The 21038-nt window shown below is 39.6% G+C and overlaps 1 protein-coding gene across 8 annotated transcripts in view; it reads left to right on the forward strand.

Moving 5' to 3' along the window:
* The window catches only part of MAGI2 (membrane associated guanylate kinase, WW and PDZ domain containing 2), a 708373-nt gene that overhangs the window by 558539 nt on the left and 128796 nt on the right, over nt 1-21038 (forward strand). For 7 of the 8 annotated variants that reach the window (XM_044423188.1, XM_044423191.1, XM_044423189.1 and 4 more), the window contains one exon: nt 10338-10973. The exons of the other annotated variant lie outside the window; for it this stretch is intronic. In XM_044423188.1, coding sequence (XP_044279123.1) covers nt 10338-10973 — 636 coding nt within the window. The remainder of the gene's footprint in view (nt 1-10337; nt 10974-21038) is intronic. 8 annotated transcript variants of the gene reach the window in all.

Raw genomic sequence — 21038 nt, forward strand, 5'->3', positions numbered from 1 at the left:
CGCAAGTTATGAACAAAGTGTACCGTATGTTTCCATCTATAAGATGCCCCCATGTATAGGACACCCCCCCACACACACTTTTCTTACCGCTCTCTGAGCGAGCAGGCTGCTGTTGCGCATGCGCGGACAACGCCTCACCTCCCTGTGTCAGTCTCCTCTCCCCCCCAGTGCACCTGCGTTCACACCAGTCTCCCCCCCCCGCCCCACCCGTGGTTCTCTCAGCCCCCCCCCCCATGTATAAGATGCCCCTTCATTTTTAGGTAAATATTTTTAAGAAAAAGTATCATCTTATACATGGAAAAATATGGTACTTCCAAATGAACTGCCATCAAGTCTCTTAATTTTTGAAAAATTACTGCAGGAAATCATCATCAGGGAGAGGGAACGAAGAAGGGAGAGGAAGCAAAAAGGGAGAGAAGGCAGTGTCCAAAGCAGGCCTTCCAGCCTCACCCATCTGGAGAGGGAAATCTTCCCAACATTTCCTTTCTGCAAAGAGGAGGCACTAATGAGCTTGGGTGGAGAGGGAACCTAGAGATATTCATGGTTTTTCCACTTTCATGGGGATCCTGCACCCCTAATCCCTGTGAATGTGGAGGACTGACCAAACATGAGCCAACTTACATACAAATTTGACTTAATTCCCATTTTCTCAGGAACAGAATTCATTCATAACCTGGGGACTCCCTGTACTTGTTATGAACCACTTTATGATAACTCACTCGGTCCTGCAATGCCAGGCCTGTCTGGCCAGCCTAGCTCAATTAAAGACTTGATCTGCTAGAAAGAGAGAAGAAAAGTGCTCACAACATGTTTGAAAACCATTTTTTTAATGCAGATAATTATCTTTATTTCCTTTCTAGCTTGGACAAACCATGTAGTGTTTTTTATTATCAATATGTCTTTGTTTCACCTGTGCTTGGCCCAAACATTTAGAAGGTCTAGTTTTAGGCACTGTTTTTTCTGGAAGTACTACATATTTGTCAGTATGATGACAAACATGATTCCTGTGTGCAATGAATTTATTTCTTGAGCTCGTGTAAGCTGTCCTTGGTAATAACTTACTATTAAGCAAATGCTAACTTTATCCCAGAGTTCATCATGCCTGCCTTCTGCTTTATTAAAGCAGGGCATCACATGTGCTGTTGGAGCTTTTACACATTTGGTTAAACAATGGATCTTTTGTCCTTAGGGAAGAAAAAAACCCTTCAAGGAAAGCGGGACTCATTTATTATTTCAGCTGTTTTCTTATAGACATTTGCCTTAGCTGTTGTTTTTAGAATTTCTGACTTTTTAGAAAAGAAAAGCTATTGAGCAATTAATAGTTTATCCTTCAGTTAAAGAAAATTGTGTAGGATTAAAGAATTCTTCCTCTGCTAGGGTCTGTACAAGAGAAGTAAAATGTAGAAGAATTTAAAATGATATAATGATAAAAATGATGTAACAATAAAAAGTGACATTCTCATAGACTGTTACAAAATCACTTATATGAAAAGTCCAATAGTCAAGTAAAATTCTCCTGTACGATATACATCTGGTAATAACCCAGTGCCCTATAAACCATCTTTGCCTCAGTCCTATTCAGTACTGTTGTCCCTTGGCAATACTGCCTTAGAACTGAGAGGTGTTTGTTTATTTTTCTGTGAAACTGTGTCAAATAAATTTGTCTGTTCGCCCTCTTCTTCATATGATTCTCCCATGGCCTATTACTATCAACATTGGCTAAGTATTCTTTAAAAAGGCAAATGTCATCATATCAATATTACTATAACCATGATCTGGCAGCTTTATCTATTGTTAAATAAAATAATGCAGTTTAGTGCAGTGCACAATTTTTTCCCATGCGTGCATCTTTATTTAAGTAACATTTTAAGTCAGATTCATTATTTGCCATTAAAGAAATGAACAGCTCATCTATTTTTGTGTTTGACCTAGACAGGCCTTCTGTTTCTTAATTTGGAGGATGGGAGGAAATTTTGGAATGCAGCAATTGTTTTTCTTTTTATATGGAAATAGCTCTTAAATATTTTCTGGTGTATGAGAACATGTGCACCTGACTTAGCCAATTTAATTTGCATTCAAAAATGATAAATATTGCTGCTGCTCATTTTCTATTGCTTAAATTCTCTGCATTCTTTCATGAAATGAACTTTTGAATGAATTGGGAATTAATCAGCATGGCTTTCTAAAATTTTCTTTATTTTTTTAAGTAGGATGGTGATGCATTCCAGCTTTTCATTTCACTAATCAAACTAAACTGTATTTAAAGTGATCCCAAACTATTCCCATAATCTTTTTTGTTTATTTTCTTGTATTTTTAAGGAATTCACTTCAAACTAAAAGGCCTCAAGTAAAAAAAATATAGTTATATTACTGTAAGTATTGCCTAGGGATATTGGAGTTATTTGTACATGCTTTGCTATAACATACTGAGTTGAAAATGTATATAGGACAAAAAGATTTGTGTTAAATGCAAATTCAAAGAGCTTTTAAAGAAAATCATATATCATATATATGTGGTATTATACCCTAGGTATTTTGCAATCTCTAAATGTTTTCACCACTTCAGTTGAAGGTTAGAGATGCTTGAGAGGAAAAAGAGATTTCTTTTGTATGTGCTGGGACTCTAATCCAGATAAATAATAGTAAAAGATGTTTGTTAAGGATATTAAAAATCCTAGAGGGTTTTAATTTCAATTAACCCATAATACTTTAGGCTATACTAATGATCACATGACAAGAGATTATATTGTGATGGGAAACCATTTGCTGATTACAGCCATGGATTATGCTGGCAAAAGCTTGAAGAACTCCCTATAATATGCCAACTATTTATCAATGGGAAATCTGGACTATTAAGGTTATGAATCAGTTTCAAATCTGTTGTTACAAATTGTTAAGGGATCAAAAAATTAACTGAATACATATTTCTCAGAAAAATTGGCCAACTTTGAATAAGTATGAGGATTGGTACGGATGAGGAGACCTGGCAGCACTGGGTATTAGACAAAATACAAATAGATTGCATGCTAATTTGGATTGTATGAAAATTGTAGGGGAGGCTTATTGGTAGCTTTCCCCAAGCTTTGAAAATCCCCATTTGAGGTAGCCTATACTGGTCTTCTGTTCGTTATTCTTCCACCAGCAGGGAAAAGACATTTTGATTCAGACAGCTCTTTGGCATATAATTTGGCCTATTGCTGAAGGGCTTTTCTTTTCTTATTAATTGGGCAATGCTGCTCATCTTTCTTTATTGTTGTGCTTTTATTTGCTTTATGATTGTGCTTTAACTAAAATTTTGTTCTTCATCCAGATTTTGTTAGCCACCCTAAACAAATTCTTTGGCAAAAATGCAGGATATAAATTCACTATATTATACTGAATATAATAAAAACACATTTCAGAAAAGAACATAACATTTACTTTGTTGGATGCATTTGGTTGAATTCATCTAGTTAAGTATTCTCTTCCAAGAGAATGTGACCCACTAGGAAAACCTGGTATAATTTTGTACATGGAAGCTACATTTAGGAGGCATGACTAATATGCATTGATATGAACATCTTCTTTGAATATTTTCAATCTTAGGACACTTTGTGGGCTACACTGAACCTTGGGTGTGGAAATTAGTGGTCATGTAGCATTTGTAAAACAGCCCCAACTTTTCAGGACTTTGTGAGCAGCTATACTTACCATGAATGCAGGGCATTGAACAAATGTAAAGTAATAGTGAGTGTGACTGGACTACCTGCTGAGTAAAAATTGTCCAGATATCTCATTCTGATACATTTGCTTTACCTGTGGTGCTACAATGACTCGCATGGCTTTAGCTACTAGGATGTAATACTTGGTCAGTCCTACTTGCTGGACTAACCTAGATATCTTGTTCTACCCACAGAGGTACAGCCTCAATGCACGGTATTGAAACTGCTTTTTACTATAGTAGATCTTTCTTCTAACAACTAAAGGGCCATGGTCTTTGCACTGAACTAACCAGGAATCTAAATCTTTGCCATAGAAAGGTCAAAATTTCAGGTTACCATATATGTGTTCTAAAGTGGTGTCACTGGGACATTTTCCTTTAAAAAACTCAATCCTCTGACTCCCCCTTCTTGAGGGTTGGTTTTTTTGTTTTTTTGTTTTTATGTGCTGAGCAGTTTCAGAGAGGAATCAATGACAGTGGGTCAGAACAGCTAAGAAGGCAGTCAGAGATACTCATCCATTGATGACACATGGTTCCTTGCCAGGATTCCTGGGCAGCCTCAGTAGCTGCTTTGTAGTTACTCCCTGCTCTGTCATACGGCTCAGTCTTTAGACTGCTAGGTAGCCAGTGGAGCCACTTCCTCGCTTCTGGGAGGCATTACCTTGATAAACGTGAAGCTTCATGTGAAGAAATGAAATATATCATCTGTAGTCGTGCAAATGTTTAATAAATTTTAACTTCTTTCCATTGAGAAAGACAGAAAGAGCAATCCTCTTCTGTGGGTACACAAGGGTTTCTCCACACTCAACCATGACATTTCAAAGCGTTCCTGAACAGTGGAGGAAATGTGGAAGATCATTTTTGTCCCATGCTTCAGATCCGCTGCTGCCAAGTCTTGCAATTCACTGGCTCCAGGTTTTTTATGAAGATAAATGTCCTCCCTAGACACAACTTAAACAGAATCACTGATTTTCCTAGCAACTTTCCACAGCAAGTAGAACCGCCCTTACTTCATATGGTCTCAGTCTGAAAAGATTAATTATTTTTGTTGAAACTACATTATGTTTTGACATAGCACAGACGTATAAGAGCAGTTCCATGAGCAGTATGTGCGATCGCACAGAAAGTGCGATGGGGCTGCACTTTGCACTCCACTTTTATTTTGTATTCCCTTTTTGTGCTTCCCTTGCAGTTTTAATCTGTGCTGTTTCATGTTTACCACATCAGCAAATAATCAAAGTCTTTGAGAGGCTCGTAATTTATTTTATTCTTCCTTTCCTTTGAAAAAATAAAAAGTTAAATGCTTTCATTTAGATAGATCTTACCGCTGTATGCAGAACACAATAGAAATGTAAATAGCCTGGTCGACTAATCCACATCTGCCTGTGTGTAATTACCGGATGCATGCTGGTTTAGCACAAAATTTTTGAAAAGCCAGCTTTTTAATTAAAACACGTGCACAGGGTAAAAGTAGAATTACATCAGGGCTCTTTAAAAAAAAAAAAAAAGCTATATAGAATATTGGCTCCTTACAGAAAAGAACTGTTTCCTGTTCTTACTTTCCTGACATAACTACATCTAAAAGAAGAATAAATAACTTCAAATGCCCCTTTACCTTTATAAAATATCTTGGGGTTTGTATCTTGTCCCAGCCCACATGTAGATGAGATATGCCTTCTTTGGGAGAATTGGGGTGAGTTGGAAATCTTCCCCTGGCAAACATATGCACAGATTTTCCCACTTACTATTTTAATTATTTGAACCATCTTCTGTCACACTGGCAATCTGGGTACCTCTTAATTTCATAACAGTTACTACAGGAAAATATCCAAAGGTATTACTGAACGGCTGGCTGAGGAACACTGGGAATTGTAGGACTCTTCCTGTTGAAATGGCAGAAAGACATAGATTCTAAAAAACAAAAATAAGCACACATATTACAGTACAGTAGATAATTCTCACTTCTATGTTTCACTCTATATGCTATTATAACACTATACATATAGCAATATATATTTTAAGACAATCTGAGTGCAACTATCAACGCTCACATTAAATGTGAATTCCAAGTTTTCTACACTTCCTTTGGATATTTTTCTCTTATCTGCTGCTTCCGAATGGGTCCCTTTCCATTTAGCCCACAAGAGCTGCCAAGCTCTTTGCCCCAACCTACATTGAGTGTGAATTACCTCAGTGCAGTTGGCCCGTGATTATCTTTGCAAGCAGCCCTTTCTGCTTGGCCAAATCACACGTTAGGACATCCCTAGACTCACTGGAGCTTACCCTTGGTGTATAGCGGCCTTAAACACACGTTAGCTGTATCTAGACCTACGGATGCAGCCCACGGTTGTATCCAGCTTGTCTACTGCATTTTGCTTGCATAAATGTCAGACTTGCAATAGTCCACATTTTGCAGCTTAACATTTTAAAATGTTTTCTTTGGATCACCTCTCATTTTAACTTCCCAGCAACCCTGTGAGATTTGTTAGAATCAGAGATAGTGATTGGTTCAGGAACACTCAGGGAGCTTCACGGCTGAGTGCAAATTTAAATGCAAGTGCACAGAATGAAACCTGCAAACCTGGTTGGATTTTTTAAATTATTTTGATACCTATTGAGATATGGACAGTATATCACAAGATTTCAGAATGAAGAAACACTGTGTTCACAGAAGTAGACCATGCTGCTCTGCACAGATGTCTCTAGCACAGCACAGTTGCGCTGCACGCACAGTGGTATGCACAAAGTGAACTAACCAAGTACCATCGAGGGCTGACCTGGTCTTACTTGTTGGACTGGAGGTTTTGAAATCTCTATGGTCCGCTATACCTTACAATAGGCACGGGTAGCCATGAGCTGACTGTTGACAATCTGGGTACCTCGCATAACAGGAACCACAGGAAAATAGGCGAAGGTATTATTGAATGTCTGGCTAAGGACGCTGGGAATATTATTGATCATATTACTGTATATTACTGATCAGAGCTTCTAACTTAGAAGGAAAAGGGGGATTCAGTTGTTGCTAAATGTTTGCTGATGTGCAATAAATTATCCAATGATCTACAAATACACCCATTATACAGTATTATGAGAACTGCAAAATTAATTTCATGAATCTTTGGAAGGGGAGAGAGTGTTTTGTGAGTTTTCCTATGAGGCATTTGCATATCTGAAAACATGGGAGTGAAATTATTTATATAGGTCTTTGCCTCAAAAGAAGGTATGAATGGTTGCATGGCCAGGCTAGTCTTTGTAGGACAGCCCTTAATTTTATTCATGTTGGAGAGCGAAGTTTGATGGCATGAATTTTTTGCGCATGGAGAAGCTGCTGATACTTCTGTGGATTTCGCAGAAGTCCTTTCTTTACCAGTGTGTTTATTTAACTCTACAGATGGCTGAGAAAAATGTGTTTATTATATCTGTTTTATAGTTAATCGCAGGGTAGTGAAGTCTCATGTGTAAAGTGTATAGCTGTCTCTCAATTGATGGCTGCTGCTTTTATAGACATGAAATCCTAGGAGATTATGGTTGCTACATTTTGGCAATTGATTCAGCCATCATCTGTGAAAGAGCACAGTTTCGCCTTTTCTTGACAGGGGCTTTAAATAAGCCAACAGAAACTTGTAGAGGCTTTCTATCTATCTGTGGCTGAGTAGCGCTGCTTGGAGAATCTGAAATTTGTGGGTTTTAATACAAAATGTCCTATGGACTAAATTGTGGAGTGAGATGTAGCTATAAATTGATATGGTACCTCTTACTCTGTGCTCAAAAATGCAATGAAATACATTTAGGAATGAATCTTTTGAGAGAAACTATGTTTGCAAATTTGCACTTAAATATAAAATTGACTGGTGAATATTCTGTGGATTAAAAAAAGAAGATTACTATAGGAATGAAATGAGTACAGGAAAGGGACTAGTCTAGAAATCAGAGCAATACATCCATCACTTCACTAGCTCTGGGTTCTTTGTAACTGTTTGGCATCCTAGTTGACTTCATGCAAAGGACCGGTTTGTTTGAAGAAGCACACCTGCACCACCTCCCATCTGCTGCTGAAATTTGGTGAGGCATCATCTCAGTAATTTCATAAGAATAGCACAATTTTATAAGGTGCAACAGAACTATTATCCCCACATTTTTAGAAATACTGGCAGATTGCAATTCTGAGTGTGGAAGAGCATCATCTTGCTGAAGGCCACTTGATTAATTTCTTGGGAAGGGAAGTCTTGAGCTGAGAACATGGCAGCTAACCTTTGTAATCCCTTTTTCTTCATCTGCTCATGAATGATGGCCGCAGAGCCCCCTACAGCAGGTTCCCCTACTATAAGTGGGAAGAAGCTTGTAGCTACCTCTTATGTAATAAAAACACGAGTATATAGTATGGATTAGATAAAAAGTAAAATCAGCGCACTTATGCCCCACAGAAATCAGTAGGGCTTGTTAGTCATGACAGCACTCCAGATCTCTTGATTTCAGTGGGAAGGAGATGCACTGACCATAGTCCAGATCCAGCATTACATCTTTGACATGTGCTCTTGGGGCCATCCTTTAGTTCCATGTTCTGGCATTTTTCTTTTATATGTTGTTTTTAATGGTTGCCCCATTCAGATGTTCACCTTCCTCTGTGAAGTTACTGCACTGATTTGTTAGATTTGGTTATTATGTAATGGAAAATTCAAGTGTGTAGGGTCTTGTCTCTAGGCAAGTTCAGTGATTTTAAATCCCATATACAAGTAAAAGGGAGTCTTGAAGACATAATGATTTTTTTTTTACACAAGCTTTTGTAAACTAAAGTCTCCTTCAGCAAAGGCATGAAGTATTACCCTTTATTGTCAGGTAAATCGCATATATTTATGGGTGTATTTAAGAAAAATGATTAATGGTGGAGCCAAATGGTGACCCAATACAAACAGTACATCCTGTGAAAATTCAGTTACCATTCACAACAAGAATACTACAGATAATCCTGAGGATTCAGATGACCTCATACACACACACGTGTCCAGGAAATACATGAGGAGGAGTCACAGCCCTGCTACTAATGTGCCCCACTTCTATAACCTGCTACCTCTGCCATTCACGTATTTTATACAAAGGGAGAATCCTGAAGGAATTGTAGAGCTCTCTTTAATACATGCTGAAAGTGTGTATTGCAAGGCATGGGCACCAGGTTCATTTGCACTGATCAGAACTAGCCCTTATGGTCTTGCTCTCACGTTCCTTAAATGTAAAGAATGACCCTCTGAACCCTACAATCATCCTAGCACTGCCATGTAAATCACCTGTAAGATCACATGCCATATTTATGCTTCAGAAGATTGAATGGAATCCCTTGATGAATTGTAATTCAACCATTTCATACTTTGAACATTGTGAGTTTTAGGTCAGCTGTACACTGTCCTTGCAAACTGAAATATTGTCCTGTTTGTATCTGAGTGTTGCCGTATCTAACATCCAGTTTGTGTGCATTTATTCTTTTACTTGTTTGCACTTGGTAGGATGCAGAACGGCAATGTTGGCAGGTGAGAGCATTGATCATGATGGAGGATGAGTAGGAAAAAGAATGCTTGGCTGATGCTCATATGTCTTCTCATGGTGTTGTCTTAGATACTGTTACCAAACTTACATCTGGGAGGTTGATGTAGGGCCTGGTCCTGTTGTTTGTGCTACTCCTGTGTGGGTTCTTATTGCCAGGGATTTTAGATTAGGGGTTCTCCCCTTTAGATTAAGTCTACCACCCAAGTCTATATCTTTGTCCATGATAGGCTATCAACTACTGAAGCTGTGTTGGAGTGGAAGCTGTAGATAGCAAAGGGTGTTCTGTTGCTTTCTCTTCTAGTTCAGTCCTGAAGTAGATCAGTCCTGGCCTTGTTAATCTTCTTTTCACTTCATCAGATTAATATTATAATCTAAAAATTATTACTGTGAGTCCTTAAGGCAAAGATACAACCCATGGCTCTCTCAGTGTTTTAGCTTACAATTCTCATCATCCCTCAGTATTGAAAATGCTGAACTTTAGGCCGAAACAGCTGGAGGGCCAGAAATTGCTCATGCCTGTATTAACGTGTGTTTTTCAGTAATGCAGTTGTATCATAGGGCTTAGTTATAGATGGAAGATATTGAAGTGTGCTTCTTGGTGGATCCTTAGAAGCATGAAGTATGGGTAGCAGTTAATGTTCCCATACTGTGTACTTCGGGAATATTCATGGATATTGGCAATAGGTAAATATTATTTCTGAAAATAAATATGACTAAAAGCTTGCACTGAGTTTCCACTTTCAATATAAGTTTGCTTAAGAAATTTGAAAACAATTAGAACATCGGTATTGTTTGGGGCTATGAAAAAACAAAAACTGTAGTTCTATGCACACCTCAGATAAAGTTCTTTGTCCCCAGTAGTCTTTCTTTGCAATTTATTTTTAATTTGCCACTATTTCAAAGCTTGAGGCAAGACTTGATACCACCTGTGCAACACTAAAATTACTTTTGTAGGGAGATGCTCTGCAAACTCAGGTATTTATTTTAAGCTGATTGTGTCCGTAGCTGCAGAGTTCTCTTGGAGGTCTCATCTTCATTCATTTTTTAAAAATTCGAGAGTAGTTGAAGTTATCTCATGTCATTTTTTTTCTCTTTCTAGGTGATGTCATTGTCTATATTAATGAAGTTTGTGTCCTTGGGCATACTCACGCAGATGTAGTCAAACTCTTCCAGTCTGTTCCCATTGGTCAGAGTGTCAACCTGGTGCTATGTCGTGGATACCCTCTGCCCTTTGATCCTGAAGATCCTGCCAACAGCATGGTGCCACCACTTGCAGTCATGGAGAGGCCTCCGGTAGTAGTAAATGGAAGACATAACTATGAAACTTATTTGGAATACATTTCTAGAACTTCTCAGTCTGTTCCAGATGTAACAGATCGGCCACCACATTCCTTGCACTCCATTCCAGCAGATAGTCAGCTTGATAGCACATTCCCACCACCTGTTCATGATGATAATGTATCAATGGCTTCTTCTGGGGCCGCGCAAGCTGAACTCATGACCTTAACCATTGTGAAAGGGGCCCAGGGCTTTGGCTTCACTATAGCAGACAGTCCCACAGGACAGAGAGTGAAGCAGATTCTAGACATTCAGGGGTGCCCTGGTTTATGTGAAGGTGACCTCCTTGTTGAGATCAACCAGCAGAATGTACAGAACCTGAGCCATGCAGAAGTAGTGGATATGCTTAAAGAATGTCCAGTTGGAAGTGAGACTTCTTTGACTATCCATAGAGGAGGTAAGTCTAGAAAGTCTGCACAATTACAATAATATGTATCAAAGGCTCTAAAATATGATTGCTATATCACTGTGTCCTAACTGGAAGAAAAATCTTTTCTGCATTTGGAAAGAAAGAAAAAATAATAAAGCCCTATTAAATGTGATGAGGCATGTAGGTGAAATGCCATATCACAGGGTAAACTTTTCTTCTCCTACATTTTGAGGCATGACATACACATGAGGAGCTTCTGTCTGTCCCGGTGTTTGTTCTTTACTTTTTGCATGACATTTGTATGTGGAATATTACAAGATGTATAGTGTTGTGTTATTTAAGTGTAATCTCTTATGCAGATAGTGTCAGGGAAATTAATGCCAAAGGGTAGTAGCCAACTGTGTCATTCCTTTGCACAAATAATGTTTTGCTAGCAGAAATTCTATTCCACACTATGCACAAGAGAGAAATCTGGCTAAAGATACATTTGCACCAATTCATTTCTGCAACTTTTTAACAAATTACCCTTGTACAACTGTAATTCATGAGTACTTGCACAATGGGAAGACTCAGCAGTAATCTAGTAGTATTATTTGAGTTTGCATAATGACATTGTTGGATACTGCCCAAAGTCAGCTACAAGTACATGGTTCATATATAAGCAGTTTGTTTCTGTTATGTATGTACACATAATTTTTAGGTATTGGTTGTTTCTGAGAATGTTCTCTGATTTGGAATATCCAGTATCTGATTTGATTTATTTTGAAAAAATTCAGTTAGAGATTTGAGCATTATCCCCATAGCATAAATAAGCATCACTTATAGCTACAAAATATTTATGAGCAATTAGTACAGATTGGATATAATTAGAAACTACCCACTGAATTAAAATTTATTATTGAGAAGTTCACTAAAAAGTTAGGGGAAGAGTTATGTGAGGAAACTTTAAAGGGGCCCTACCTCATTGCAATTGATAAGGTGGCTATTGATGGTAAAGAACAGGAAATGCAAAAATACATACGTATTTCAGGTGATAGCAGACAAGGATTGCAGTCCTGTGCCCTCCCTATGTGTATAAATATACAGTTACAGAACAGGTTGTCTCCCCTAACTCCAAACACCATTATCCTGGGCAAGCTAAGCACACTCTAATACAGGGTACACGATTTTTTTGGTCCTGAGGGCTGTATTTGATGGTAAGGTACCTAGGCATTGTCTGTTTGTGCACACACATGTACATACGTGTGTGCTCACTAGTTTGCACTGTGATTTGAATTTTTTCCCTGGATAATACCAAGGCAGGAACTGAAGGAACATATTTGGGGGACAAAGATGATTGATTATTAATGTTAATGACCTAAAATGTACCCTAAATACTTTTGCAAAAAGTGCTGGATACTATCAACAGTAAACCATCTAATTATCTTTGTTGATTGTAAAAATTAACTGAATAGTTCTGATGCAATATAAAGAGTTCCTGACTTGTAAGGATGTTTTTGGTTGATTGATGCTAGGGAGATGGTAATCATTTGTATATGGATCAAATCTAACAATACGTTTTGATAAACTGGTGTTTTCCTGCTACTTCAGTGTCCCTAGACTCCTGTGTGCTTATAGCGTAATGGGATTGTAGAATTAGATGGTGTCATGTAGGCCAGGAAGTCAGCTCCTACTCAGTGCAAGAAATCCAGATCTAGGTCATTCCCAAAAGATGGCATGAAGAGATAGGTGGTATTAAGTAATAGGCTGCTTGGACATGGACCCTAATCTTCTGAGCTCTGTCCTGGAGTATCTGAGCTGCTCCTTTCCTCTGAATTCAGTAGCCTCAAAGTCATTATGATGCGATCTTGTGGTTAAGAGCGAGTGTAGTGTGAAAGCACCAGCTTTTTAAACTAGAAAGAAGACTGCTGCCTTTCCTGCCACAGTCTGCTCGTGCTTTTCACTATTGCTACTGAACAGCTGCATTTGTGCCTGAGTCTTTGTAGGCAACAAGGCCCTGACAAGAGGGAAAGCTGACAAGTTGGCTGCTCTGGGGCTTGTAGATGGAGTACCAGATGCTGACAGGATCCAGGTTGCTCTGAGACTCCACCTGATCCTCAGAATGAAAAGCCTTTAGCATTCACAGGATTGGTCCAACACCCTGCTGGAGCTCTCAGCTTCCTAATGAGTGCCTGGTGGGAGCCCTGAGGGAAGAGCTTGCTCTTATATTGCTCAGCTGGAACTCAGCAAGCTCTTCCCTCCAGAACCGACCTCAGCAACACAGGGCTTCCTGGTTGCTGTAGTGCGTGCATCTTGCCAGACCCAGATCCTGCTTTGCTGTCTCACCTCAACAGCATGGGTCTTGCTGGCACTGGTGTGGTTCAGCTCCTGCACCTTGCTTGACTCTTGCAGCATTTGGTGTCTGCTGTATCCTGCCTTGCCATGTTGCCTTGGCAATGCAGGTCTTCCTGTTAGCTGAGGTTCATTTCCTGCATCTTGCTTGACCCTTGCCATGTATCCTGCCCTGCTGTGTATCCTGTCCATTTATTCTGCTTCAAGGTACCCACACTTGTTTGAATTCCTGTTCTTGGCCCTTGGCTTGTTCATGATCTTGTTCTGCCCTGGTATTACTGCTGGTTTCTGATCCTGGTCTGTTCTGTGACGATGACTTGGACTTGCCATTAAACCTTGCTTTGGACTTTAGACTCTGTCCACCACCACCAAGCTCTGTTGCCTTGTTCCCAGTGCCTCTGCCTTCTCTCCTGCTGCCCATGTTCTGGCCCTGGACCATGAGAGATGCCTTTCCTTTAAACTGGTCCAGGACACTCATGCTTCCCCCAAGAGAAAAATAGAAGTTGGTTTACTTGCCAAAAAAAAAAAATCAGCGTGCAACCTTGTCTGAATAATACATATCTTGGCTTACTGGTTTGCTTGAAAGTATCTGGAGTTCCTTGGTTCTGCAACCATCTAGCTGGAGTACACCTGCTTTTTGCATGGGCAATGTAGTAGATGCCTGGACCTCCTTACCATTCAGAGTTTGCAGTAACTAGAGAAAGATGAACAGATAGATGTACCTTGTGGTTTCCATGGATTAGAGTCCATTTTGGTTATTCTGAATGAAGGTTATTTTGAATGAAGTTGCTTTTTATGTAGCTGAAGAAAATGGCACTTGCTGAAAGAAAATTGCAGGAAACCTAAGGATTTCCGTTGCATCTAATCTTCCTGAAATTCCTTAAATCTGTTTGCTGAGGTATTTTTTTTCTGAAATCAAATGTACCCATATGTACATACCTTTTCACCTATAGGAGTGTTCTTAGAATACAGAGTCCTTTAAAGGCAAGAATGCGCACACAATATTTAAGATCTCAAGGCAGCTGTCTCAGATAGCTGCTTTGTGACATCATGAAATATGCAGCAAATTATTCATTATTTAATGTATGAATTATTATTTTTCAGTGCAGCAGAAGGGCCAAGGTGCTTGTAGGATTTTCTGCCTCAGGAACCAATACAAGTTGACTGTCTCCGAGTCTGCTTATACACCTTGACAGTGGAGACAGGCAAATTTGCTGCACTGCCTGAGGCAGGAAAATGTCTTGGGGCCAGCCCTGGACATGTCCATTGAGACCTGTCAGGTTGGAGAAGGTGGCTGAGATGGTACAGGAAATTATGTTGGGTAGAGGAAGAGATGGGGGTTCAGAGAGATCTTTGGATGAGTGTGCATACCCAGGCTTTCCTAAGCCTTACTCTGCAGTGCTAAACATGTTTACTCAGAAGTAAGACAGATTGAATGCAATAGAATTTACTCTCAGGTAAGCATGTGCAGATTAGAACCTCATTCCTTAATAAATTTGCTTAGACCTGCAACTTGCCTTATCTATCCTGAAGAAATGTCTGTTATCTGAATCTGTAGAAAAACCTGGGGAATTCATAACACTGTTAATTTAAAAAGTAAGCAACCAAAAAGATGCCAGTTATGTATAATAGTTCAAAACCCACAGTTGGGTATTTCCTTTATCAGAAACTTTGGTTGGTCTTAATAAAGATATCCAGCTTTACATATCAGTACTTTAAAATAAAATGATGAGGATGTTCTAGAAGCTTAATTTGGTATAGAGTTTTGAATATCAAGGGATAAAAAAAAGAAGTATAAAACAACAAAAGTTGTCCCAGAATCCCAGAAACTACCAAAAGTGTTTGAAATAGAATGAGGAACAACTTTTGGCAGTGGTTCTCTTCACCTCCTCAGCTACCCACAGAAACCAAGAACAGCAAAGTGATGCTTTCCAGTCTCAAGTTTCTGTCTGGTACTGTTGTGCTTGTTGGTGGTATGTGAGGGAAGGGAGTGAGGATTAACTCAGAAGGAAATCCTACCGTGTTTAATCGGAGCTATTCCCTAGTAAATTATTTAAGTTTGCAGCTTAAGGGCATGGATTGCTATGTCTACACACATCCTCGGAGCTGCCATGCCATTTTTACTTTGCAATTAAGTTAGTAAGTGTTGTCAGTGCCATAGAACCTTTTGCACATCCCAGGCACTCCACCCCTCCTTGGATTTGGTCTTGAATGACCAAGGAAGAAGTTTCACTGCAAGGAAGGTAACTTTTAAGCAAACACAATCTGGAACTTTGCCTAGTTTCGTCCCGAGCTCAAGCAAGTGGCTAATTATAAATGTAACAAATAGTATTTTTCTGATTATGTGCATATTCTTCATATATATTTACATATATCAATCGGTGCATTTTTCCTCCTATGGTTATGAGCCCCAATTCTTTTCAGCAACAGTACCCCTATGTGAAGCGTTCATGTCACTGTTCATATATTAAACTTGCATATGGAGTGAGGAGGTAGGAAGCAGAGGTGTCATCACTGCTGCTGAGCCTGCAACCCTACCCAGTCTTCTTAACACTGATGCAGTTCTAAACCCTTAAATGTAATTGGAATCTCTTTGCTTGGTGCAGTGCCGTGGGCTTAATCATGTGTGTGTTTATGGATGCAAATCCAGACCAGTTACTTTGCTTAATTTCTTTAGAATAAAAAGATTACATCGTCTTGGTTATGTGCCCTAAATAAACAGGACCATATATCTAAATCAATTAAAGGGGAGAAGGCAGTTATTTTATTAATTCTTTATTTTTACTCATATTGTGTACTATACAAATGCCACATGCATAAACTTAAGTTAACGAGTAGGAATTTCTTGAATTAAATGGACTAAAAAACAATCCCATCCCTCCAGACAGTATCTAGAGGGCCATGAGGTCATCAGGTTGCCAGCTTCAAAGGTAGAATAGAACAACCTCTTATCTGGGTATCCACACTTGGATCTCTCACCTTTTTAGGAGCTGTGTAAAAACAGGGTTGGATTTTCTCCAAGACTGTAAGACTGAGCTCAGTTGAGAGGTAAAGTGGGTACTCCAGGGAGTAGAAAGGAAATGGAGGTCCAGCAGGTTGCAGTGTAGCCTAGCAGCACTTCAGCTTGCTTCCTTCCATCCAAAACACCTCAGCCACCTCAGCCAGACGCTCCCACCCTGAGTTGAAGGGTGGGGGGAGCACAGAGGTAACATCACCTCTGTGCTCCTTCCACCCAGCGTACAATGCCCAAAATCCTCCAGATTCAAAGGATTGCAGGCATCTCACTGAATTTTGTCATCAGTTGTAAACAAACAGATTGCTGACTGGCATTGTCAGTATTGCTAATTTTTTAAATAAAGTTCATTCCTTAAAACCTATAAATTATCTATCAATATTTAAGTATATATTGATGGCTATAAATACCCCTGCTTTCCAAGAGAATAAAAATATAGTAACCATTTTCCAGGATTCCATATGTTACAAGTTATCCTGTGCCTGGTAATTTAGAATATTTTGCCTTTTCCCAGAAGCATCTATTATTCCCCTTTCTTCCTTCTCTAACCCTAATAACAATCATCAATTTTATTATATCAGTTTCTAAACTCTTGACATCCAATCTATTAAAGAATGAATATCCATTTGCTTCCATCTGTTATTATTTGGTCATTCTGCCAACAGTTTGTAAATGAATAATAATTCATTTATAGAACTGTAGACCTAATGCTACAAAACAGCATCACTACTACGTCCAAAGGAATATGATAACACATTTTAAAAAATCACAGTCCACTATACTTAAGTCCTAGGATATTTCTAATGGATATGACTGATATAACTCTTTAGTAATCCACACATCTTCAGCATATGTCACTTGTACCTGGAGAGAGGTTTTTATAAGTATCTCCATTAAATTCATTAACTAAGAGTTTTATTCTAGATCATGTAGAATAAAATATAACACTATTTCCATTTCCCTTTATACTTCCAAAATCATTCATTCTTGTAACTCTCTGTACCTTCCATGCTAAAATACGGCAGCTTGATCTTTGTGAGAATTTTCTCTATCAATGCATCTAATACCTATTCTGTTGCATAAAAATTATAACAATCAGATATTTTCCATAATTTTTGTTGTTAAAAACATATCCCCTTTCTTAATGGAGGAACCATATTAGCTCAATGGGTTTTATGCAATGGTACCATTCTGGTAGGATCTACCATTTGTTGGAATCCCCATTTTCATTTTTATGCAAATGTCAAATATAATACTTTGATCTCACACATACAAAGGCCCACACTATTTCTTCCATTATGCTAAATGTTGCTTGTGCCAGCTGTTCTGCTAGCACTTCCAGAACTAGCAGAAATGAAAGTATGACTGGAACAATGCCACTGATTGCATTTTTTTTCTGGCAGTATTATATTCAAAACAATGATTTGTTTTTTCTTCAATATACTTGCTTATCTGTTCTTCTTATCTTTCTAAAAACTTTTTGTTTCAGAAATCACTGTCACTTTTCTACCCCTGCTCAGTTTAAGGGCACAGTCCTATGGCCCCTGTCACAGAATGCGTGGGAGCATCCAAACATGGAAGGTTACATGCACACCGTGCAAGATGCAGTGTGGCAGCAACACTTTTCACTGCCCTGCGTGTTGTGCCCTGATGAAACACTAATGAGGAGGAGGGATGGAGAGCAGTGTGCTGTTGGGATACTGCATAAATCATCAGGCCCTGCTTCCTCCCCTTCCCACCCCTGATGTGCCCCTTTGTCACTGCTCCGAGACCCAGCTGCATTCTCAAAGCCAGCTGTGAAAGAGGGTGAACTTGGCTTTCACAAGACTGTAAGCTGAGAGCTGGAACTCTGATTAGATCTCTCTCCCTCTCCCTCTCTCTCTCTCTCTCACACACACACGTGCGCGCGCGCGCAATGTCAGGAGGGCATGGGACTGCATGCCTGTGTGTTTTTGCTTACATTTTGGGAGCAGGTCCCTTTGAGTTCATCTTCTAATATTGGAGATCCAGTGTGGTGCAGCAGTTAAGAGTGCTGGACTGGGAGGAGATCCGGGTTCTAGTCCTCAGTGATGAAATTCACTGGATGACTTTGGGCTACTCACACACAGACTCTTAGCCTATCCTACCTCACAGGATTGTTGTTCTGGGGATTAACAAACAGAGGAGGAGAATCATGTAAGCTACTTGGGTTCCTCGCAAAAGGAAGAAAGGCAAGATACAAATGTAACATAATAGGAAGTTTTAATAATAATAGGAAGGTTTAATGAGATTGTGTAATATTTTCTCTTCATGCTATGAGATTTGCTTAACTTTACTGCTTTGAATTTCCTGCGTATTATGACCAATATCAGAATTTGAGAAGTTCAGCTGTAAATACTGTTCCATTTTTAAAATTATATCTATCTTCCTGTTCTAGTTAGAGATTATTTAATCATCATAATTATATTATTTTTCTGATTTTTACTTTTCAAAGTCGTCCAATCCATTTTTACATTGGTGTGATCTATGAAAAGCTGAGCACCTGTCTCAATATTCTTTTTATTTTATGTTCAGACAGGTGAAAAACATAGCTATACAGTGGTACCTCAGCTCACTAATGCTGTGGTTCCTGACCAAATCAGGTTGAGAACAAAAATTTCATGAAAATTTTTACGTGGGTTGCAAACTTTGTATTGGGTGGCGACCAAGATCTCAGCCATCTCCCCACCACCCCCCAAGTGGAGAGATGGGCACGATCGCAGTTGCATTTGTGCAGGGAAGGCATGCGTGATCACGGGCGCACTCCTGCAGGAAAGGCAGGTGCAATATCGGCCATCTCCCCCCCCCAACCAGCACGATCACGGCCATCTCCCCCCCCGCCCCCCGAGTAGGGAGTTGGCTGCAACCATGCTGGGGGCAAGGGGGATGGCCGTGATCGTTCTGGGGTCGGGGCGGATGGCCAAGATTGCACCCATATCTCCCTCCCCCAGTGCGCCCATTCGCACCCGTCTCTCTCCCCCCCAGTGTGCCCAGTCACGCCCGTCTCTCCCTCCGCCCCTCAGCGTGCCGGGATAACGGGCGCCTGCAGGGATGACAGGCACGATCTCGGTCATGCTAGGGGGGCAGGGAGATGGCCGCACTTGTGCTCGGGGTGGTGGGGGGGGGGGAGATGGCCACGATATTTGTTGTTCTTTGTCACTTTGCTTCACATTTTTCTGATTTAAAAAAATGGTTACAGAACAGATTAACCTTATTTACATTGAACCTTATAGGGAAATTTAACTTGGCTCACAACCAATTTGGGTCATGACCAGAGTCCTGAAATAGATTAAGTTCATGAGTCAAGGTATCACTGTACTTGAATATGACTTGTTGAGAATAGGAAAAAAGTGTGGTGTGAATTCTAATATTTCCAAGTGACAGTGAGTAATTAGACTATTTTTAACAGAAATTGGAGGAAGACATATTGCTAGACATATTCTATTCTCTATGTTGAGTTCTATCCTTTTGGGGAGAAATCTTCCCATTAAAATATTTTCCTAAAAGTATATAATATTCTAAAATTGCTCATGTTTTTTTTTCAAAGAAGTATATCTGGATAGTAATAGGAACATAATCTTAATGAGATAAGCTGTGTGTATGTGTAAAATTCTGAATCTGTTTATCTGTTGTGTGAATATTTCTTTGGTTATTCTAGTTTTTCTTCTCTTCCTTTCAAAGTACATTCCACACCCTGGCTACAAATATGTCCAGTCATGAATCCCAGTTCTTAACACATAACTGGGCAAAGGGATAAGTGGGTAGGTCATACCTGTAGCCACAGGTTTAGTCTGCACTGATACCTGCTAACCTTTGCACAGATCTTATTTATCCCATTGTCTCAGTACATTGTTCTCAGGGGTGTAAATTGGTTCAAGATACGCTTTTGTGGCCCACTTCAGCTGCGAACTACACATTTGGTACTGCTTTCTTTTCCCCTTTCTCCTCCAGCTCCTCTCCATTTTCAATCTGATATCCAAGAGCATAAGGATGTTTCTTCTTGGCAGTATGCCTTATCACCACACTCCAGTTTATCCCCAGCCTCTAATTAACCTTTTCCAGGATTACATATAAGATGGCACCAATGAATGCCTGCTTTTTTCCCTTAATTTTGAAGACTTTGCGCATCAATATTCTGTCAGAATCTTAGCCAATTCAGCTTCAAACATTTTTACTTTCATGCACAGGGCTATTCTGGAATGCTTTGTATGTAGTGCTTCCACCAATTAATCTAAAGAGATTGGTTAGTGCAATAGTTTCCCAAAAGTCTGACTTTGATATAGAAACTGGTTGGCACTATAGCATTACAATGTCATCTGCCCCCTTTGGGTTTATGAGCATTAAAAGAAGAAACAGCCTTGGATGCAACCACACAAGGGCCGCTGGAGTGGCCATGACTGGTCATAAAATAATTGTTGCAAGCAAGACCCCACACTCTGTGTGTATCTCTCCCTCTCCCTGTCTCTTGTGCACATGCTCTCCTGGGGAGCAGTGGGAGGAAGAACAAAGAGGGAAGGCAAAGAGGCTGAGAAAAACAGAGGGGTGGAAATAGACCGAGGGAGGAAAAACAGAAAGCATGCATATACGTGCACACATGATTCCAAGCAGAGAGAGAACGCACACAGGAAAATAAAGGAGAGGAAAGAACAAAGAATGAAGGAGAAAGGGAGAGGAAATGGCAGGTGTATATGTACCATTTTCACCCTATGCAAGTGAACACAGGGGGACAT

The sequence above is a fragment of the Varanus komodoensis genome, unplaced genomic scaffold, assembly GCF_004798865.1.
Source record: "Varanus komodoensis strain SLA01 unplaced genomic scaffold, ASM479886v1 scaffold13_3, whole genome shotgun sequence".
In the NCBI taxonomy this organism is placed as follows: Eukaryota; Metazoa; Chordata; class Lepidosauria; order Squamata; family Varanidae; genus Varanus; species Varanus komodoensis.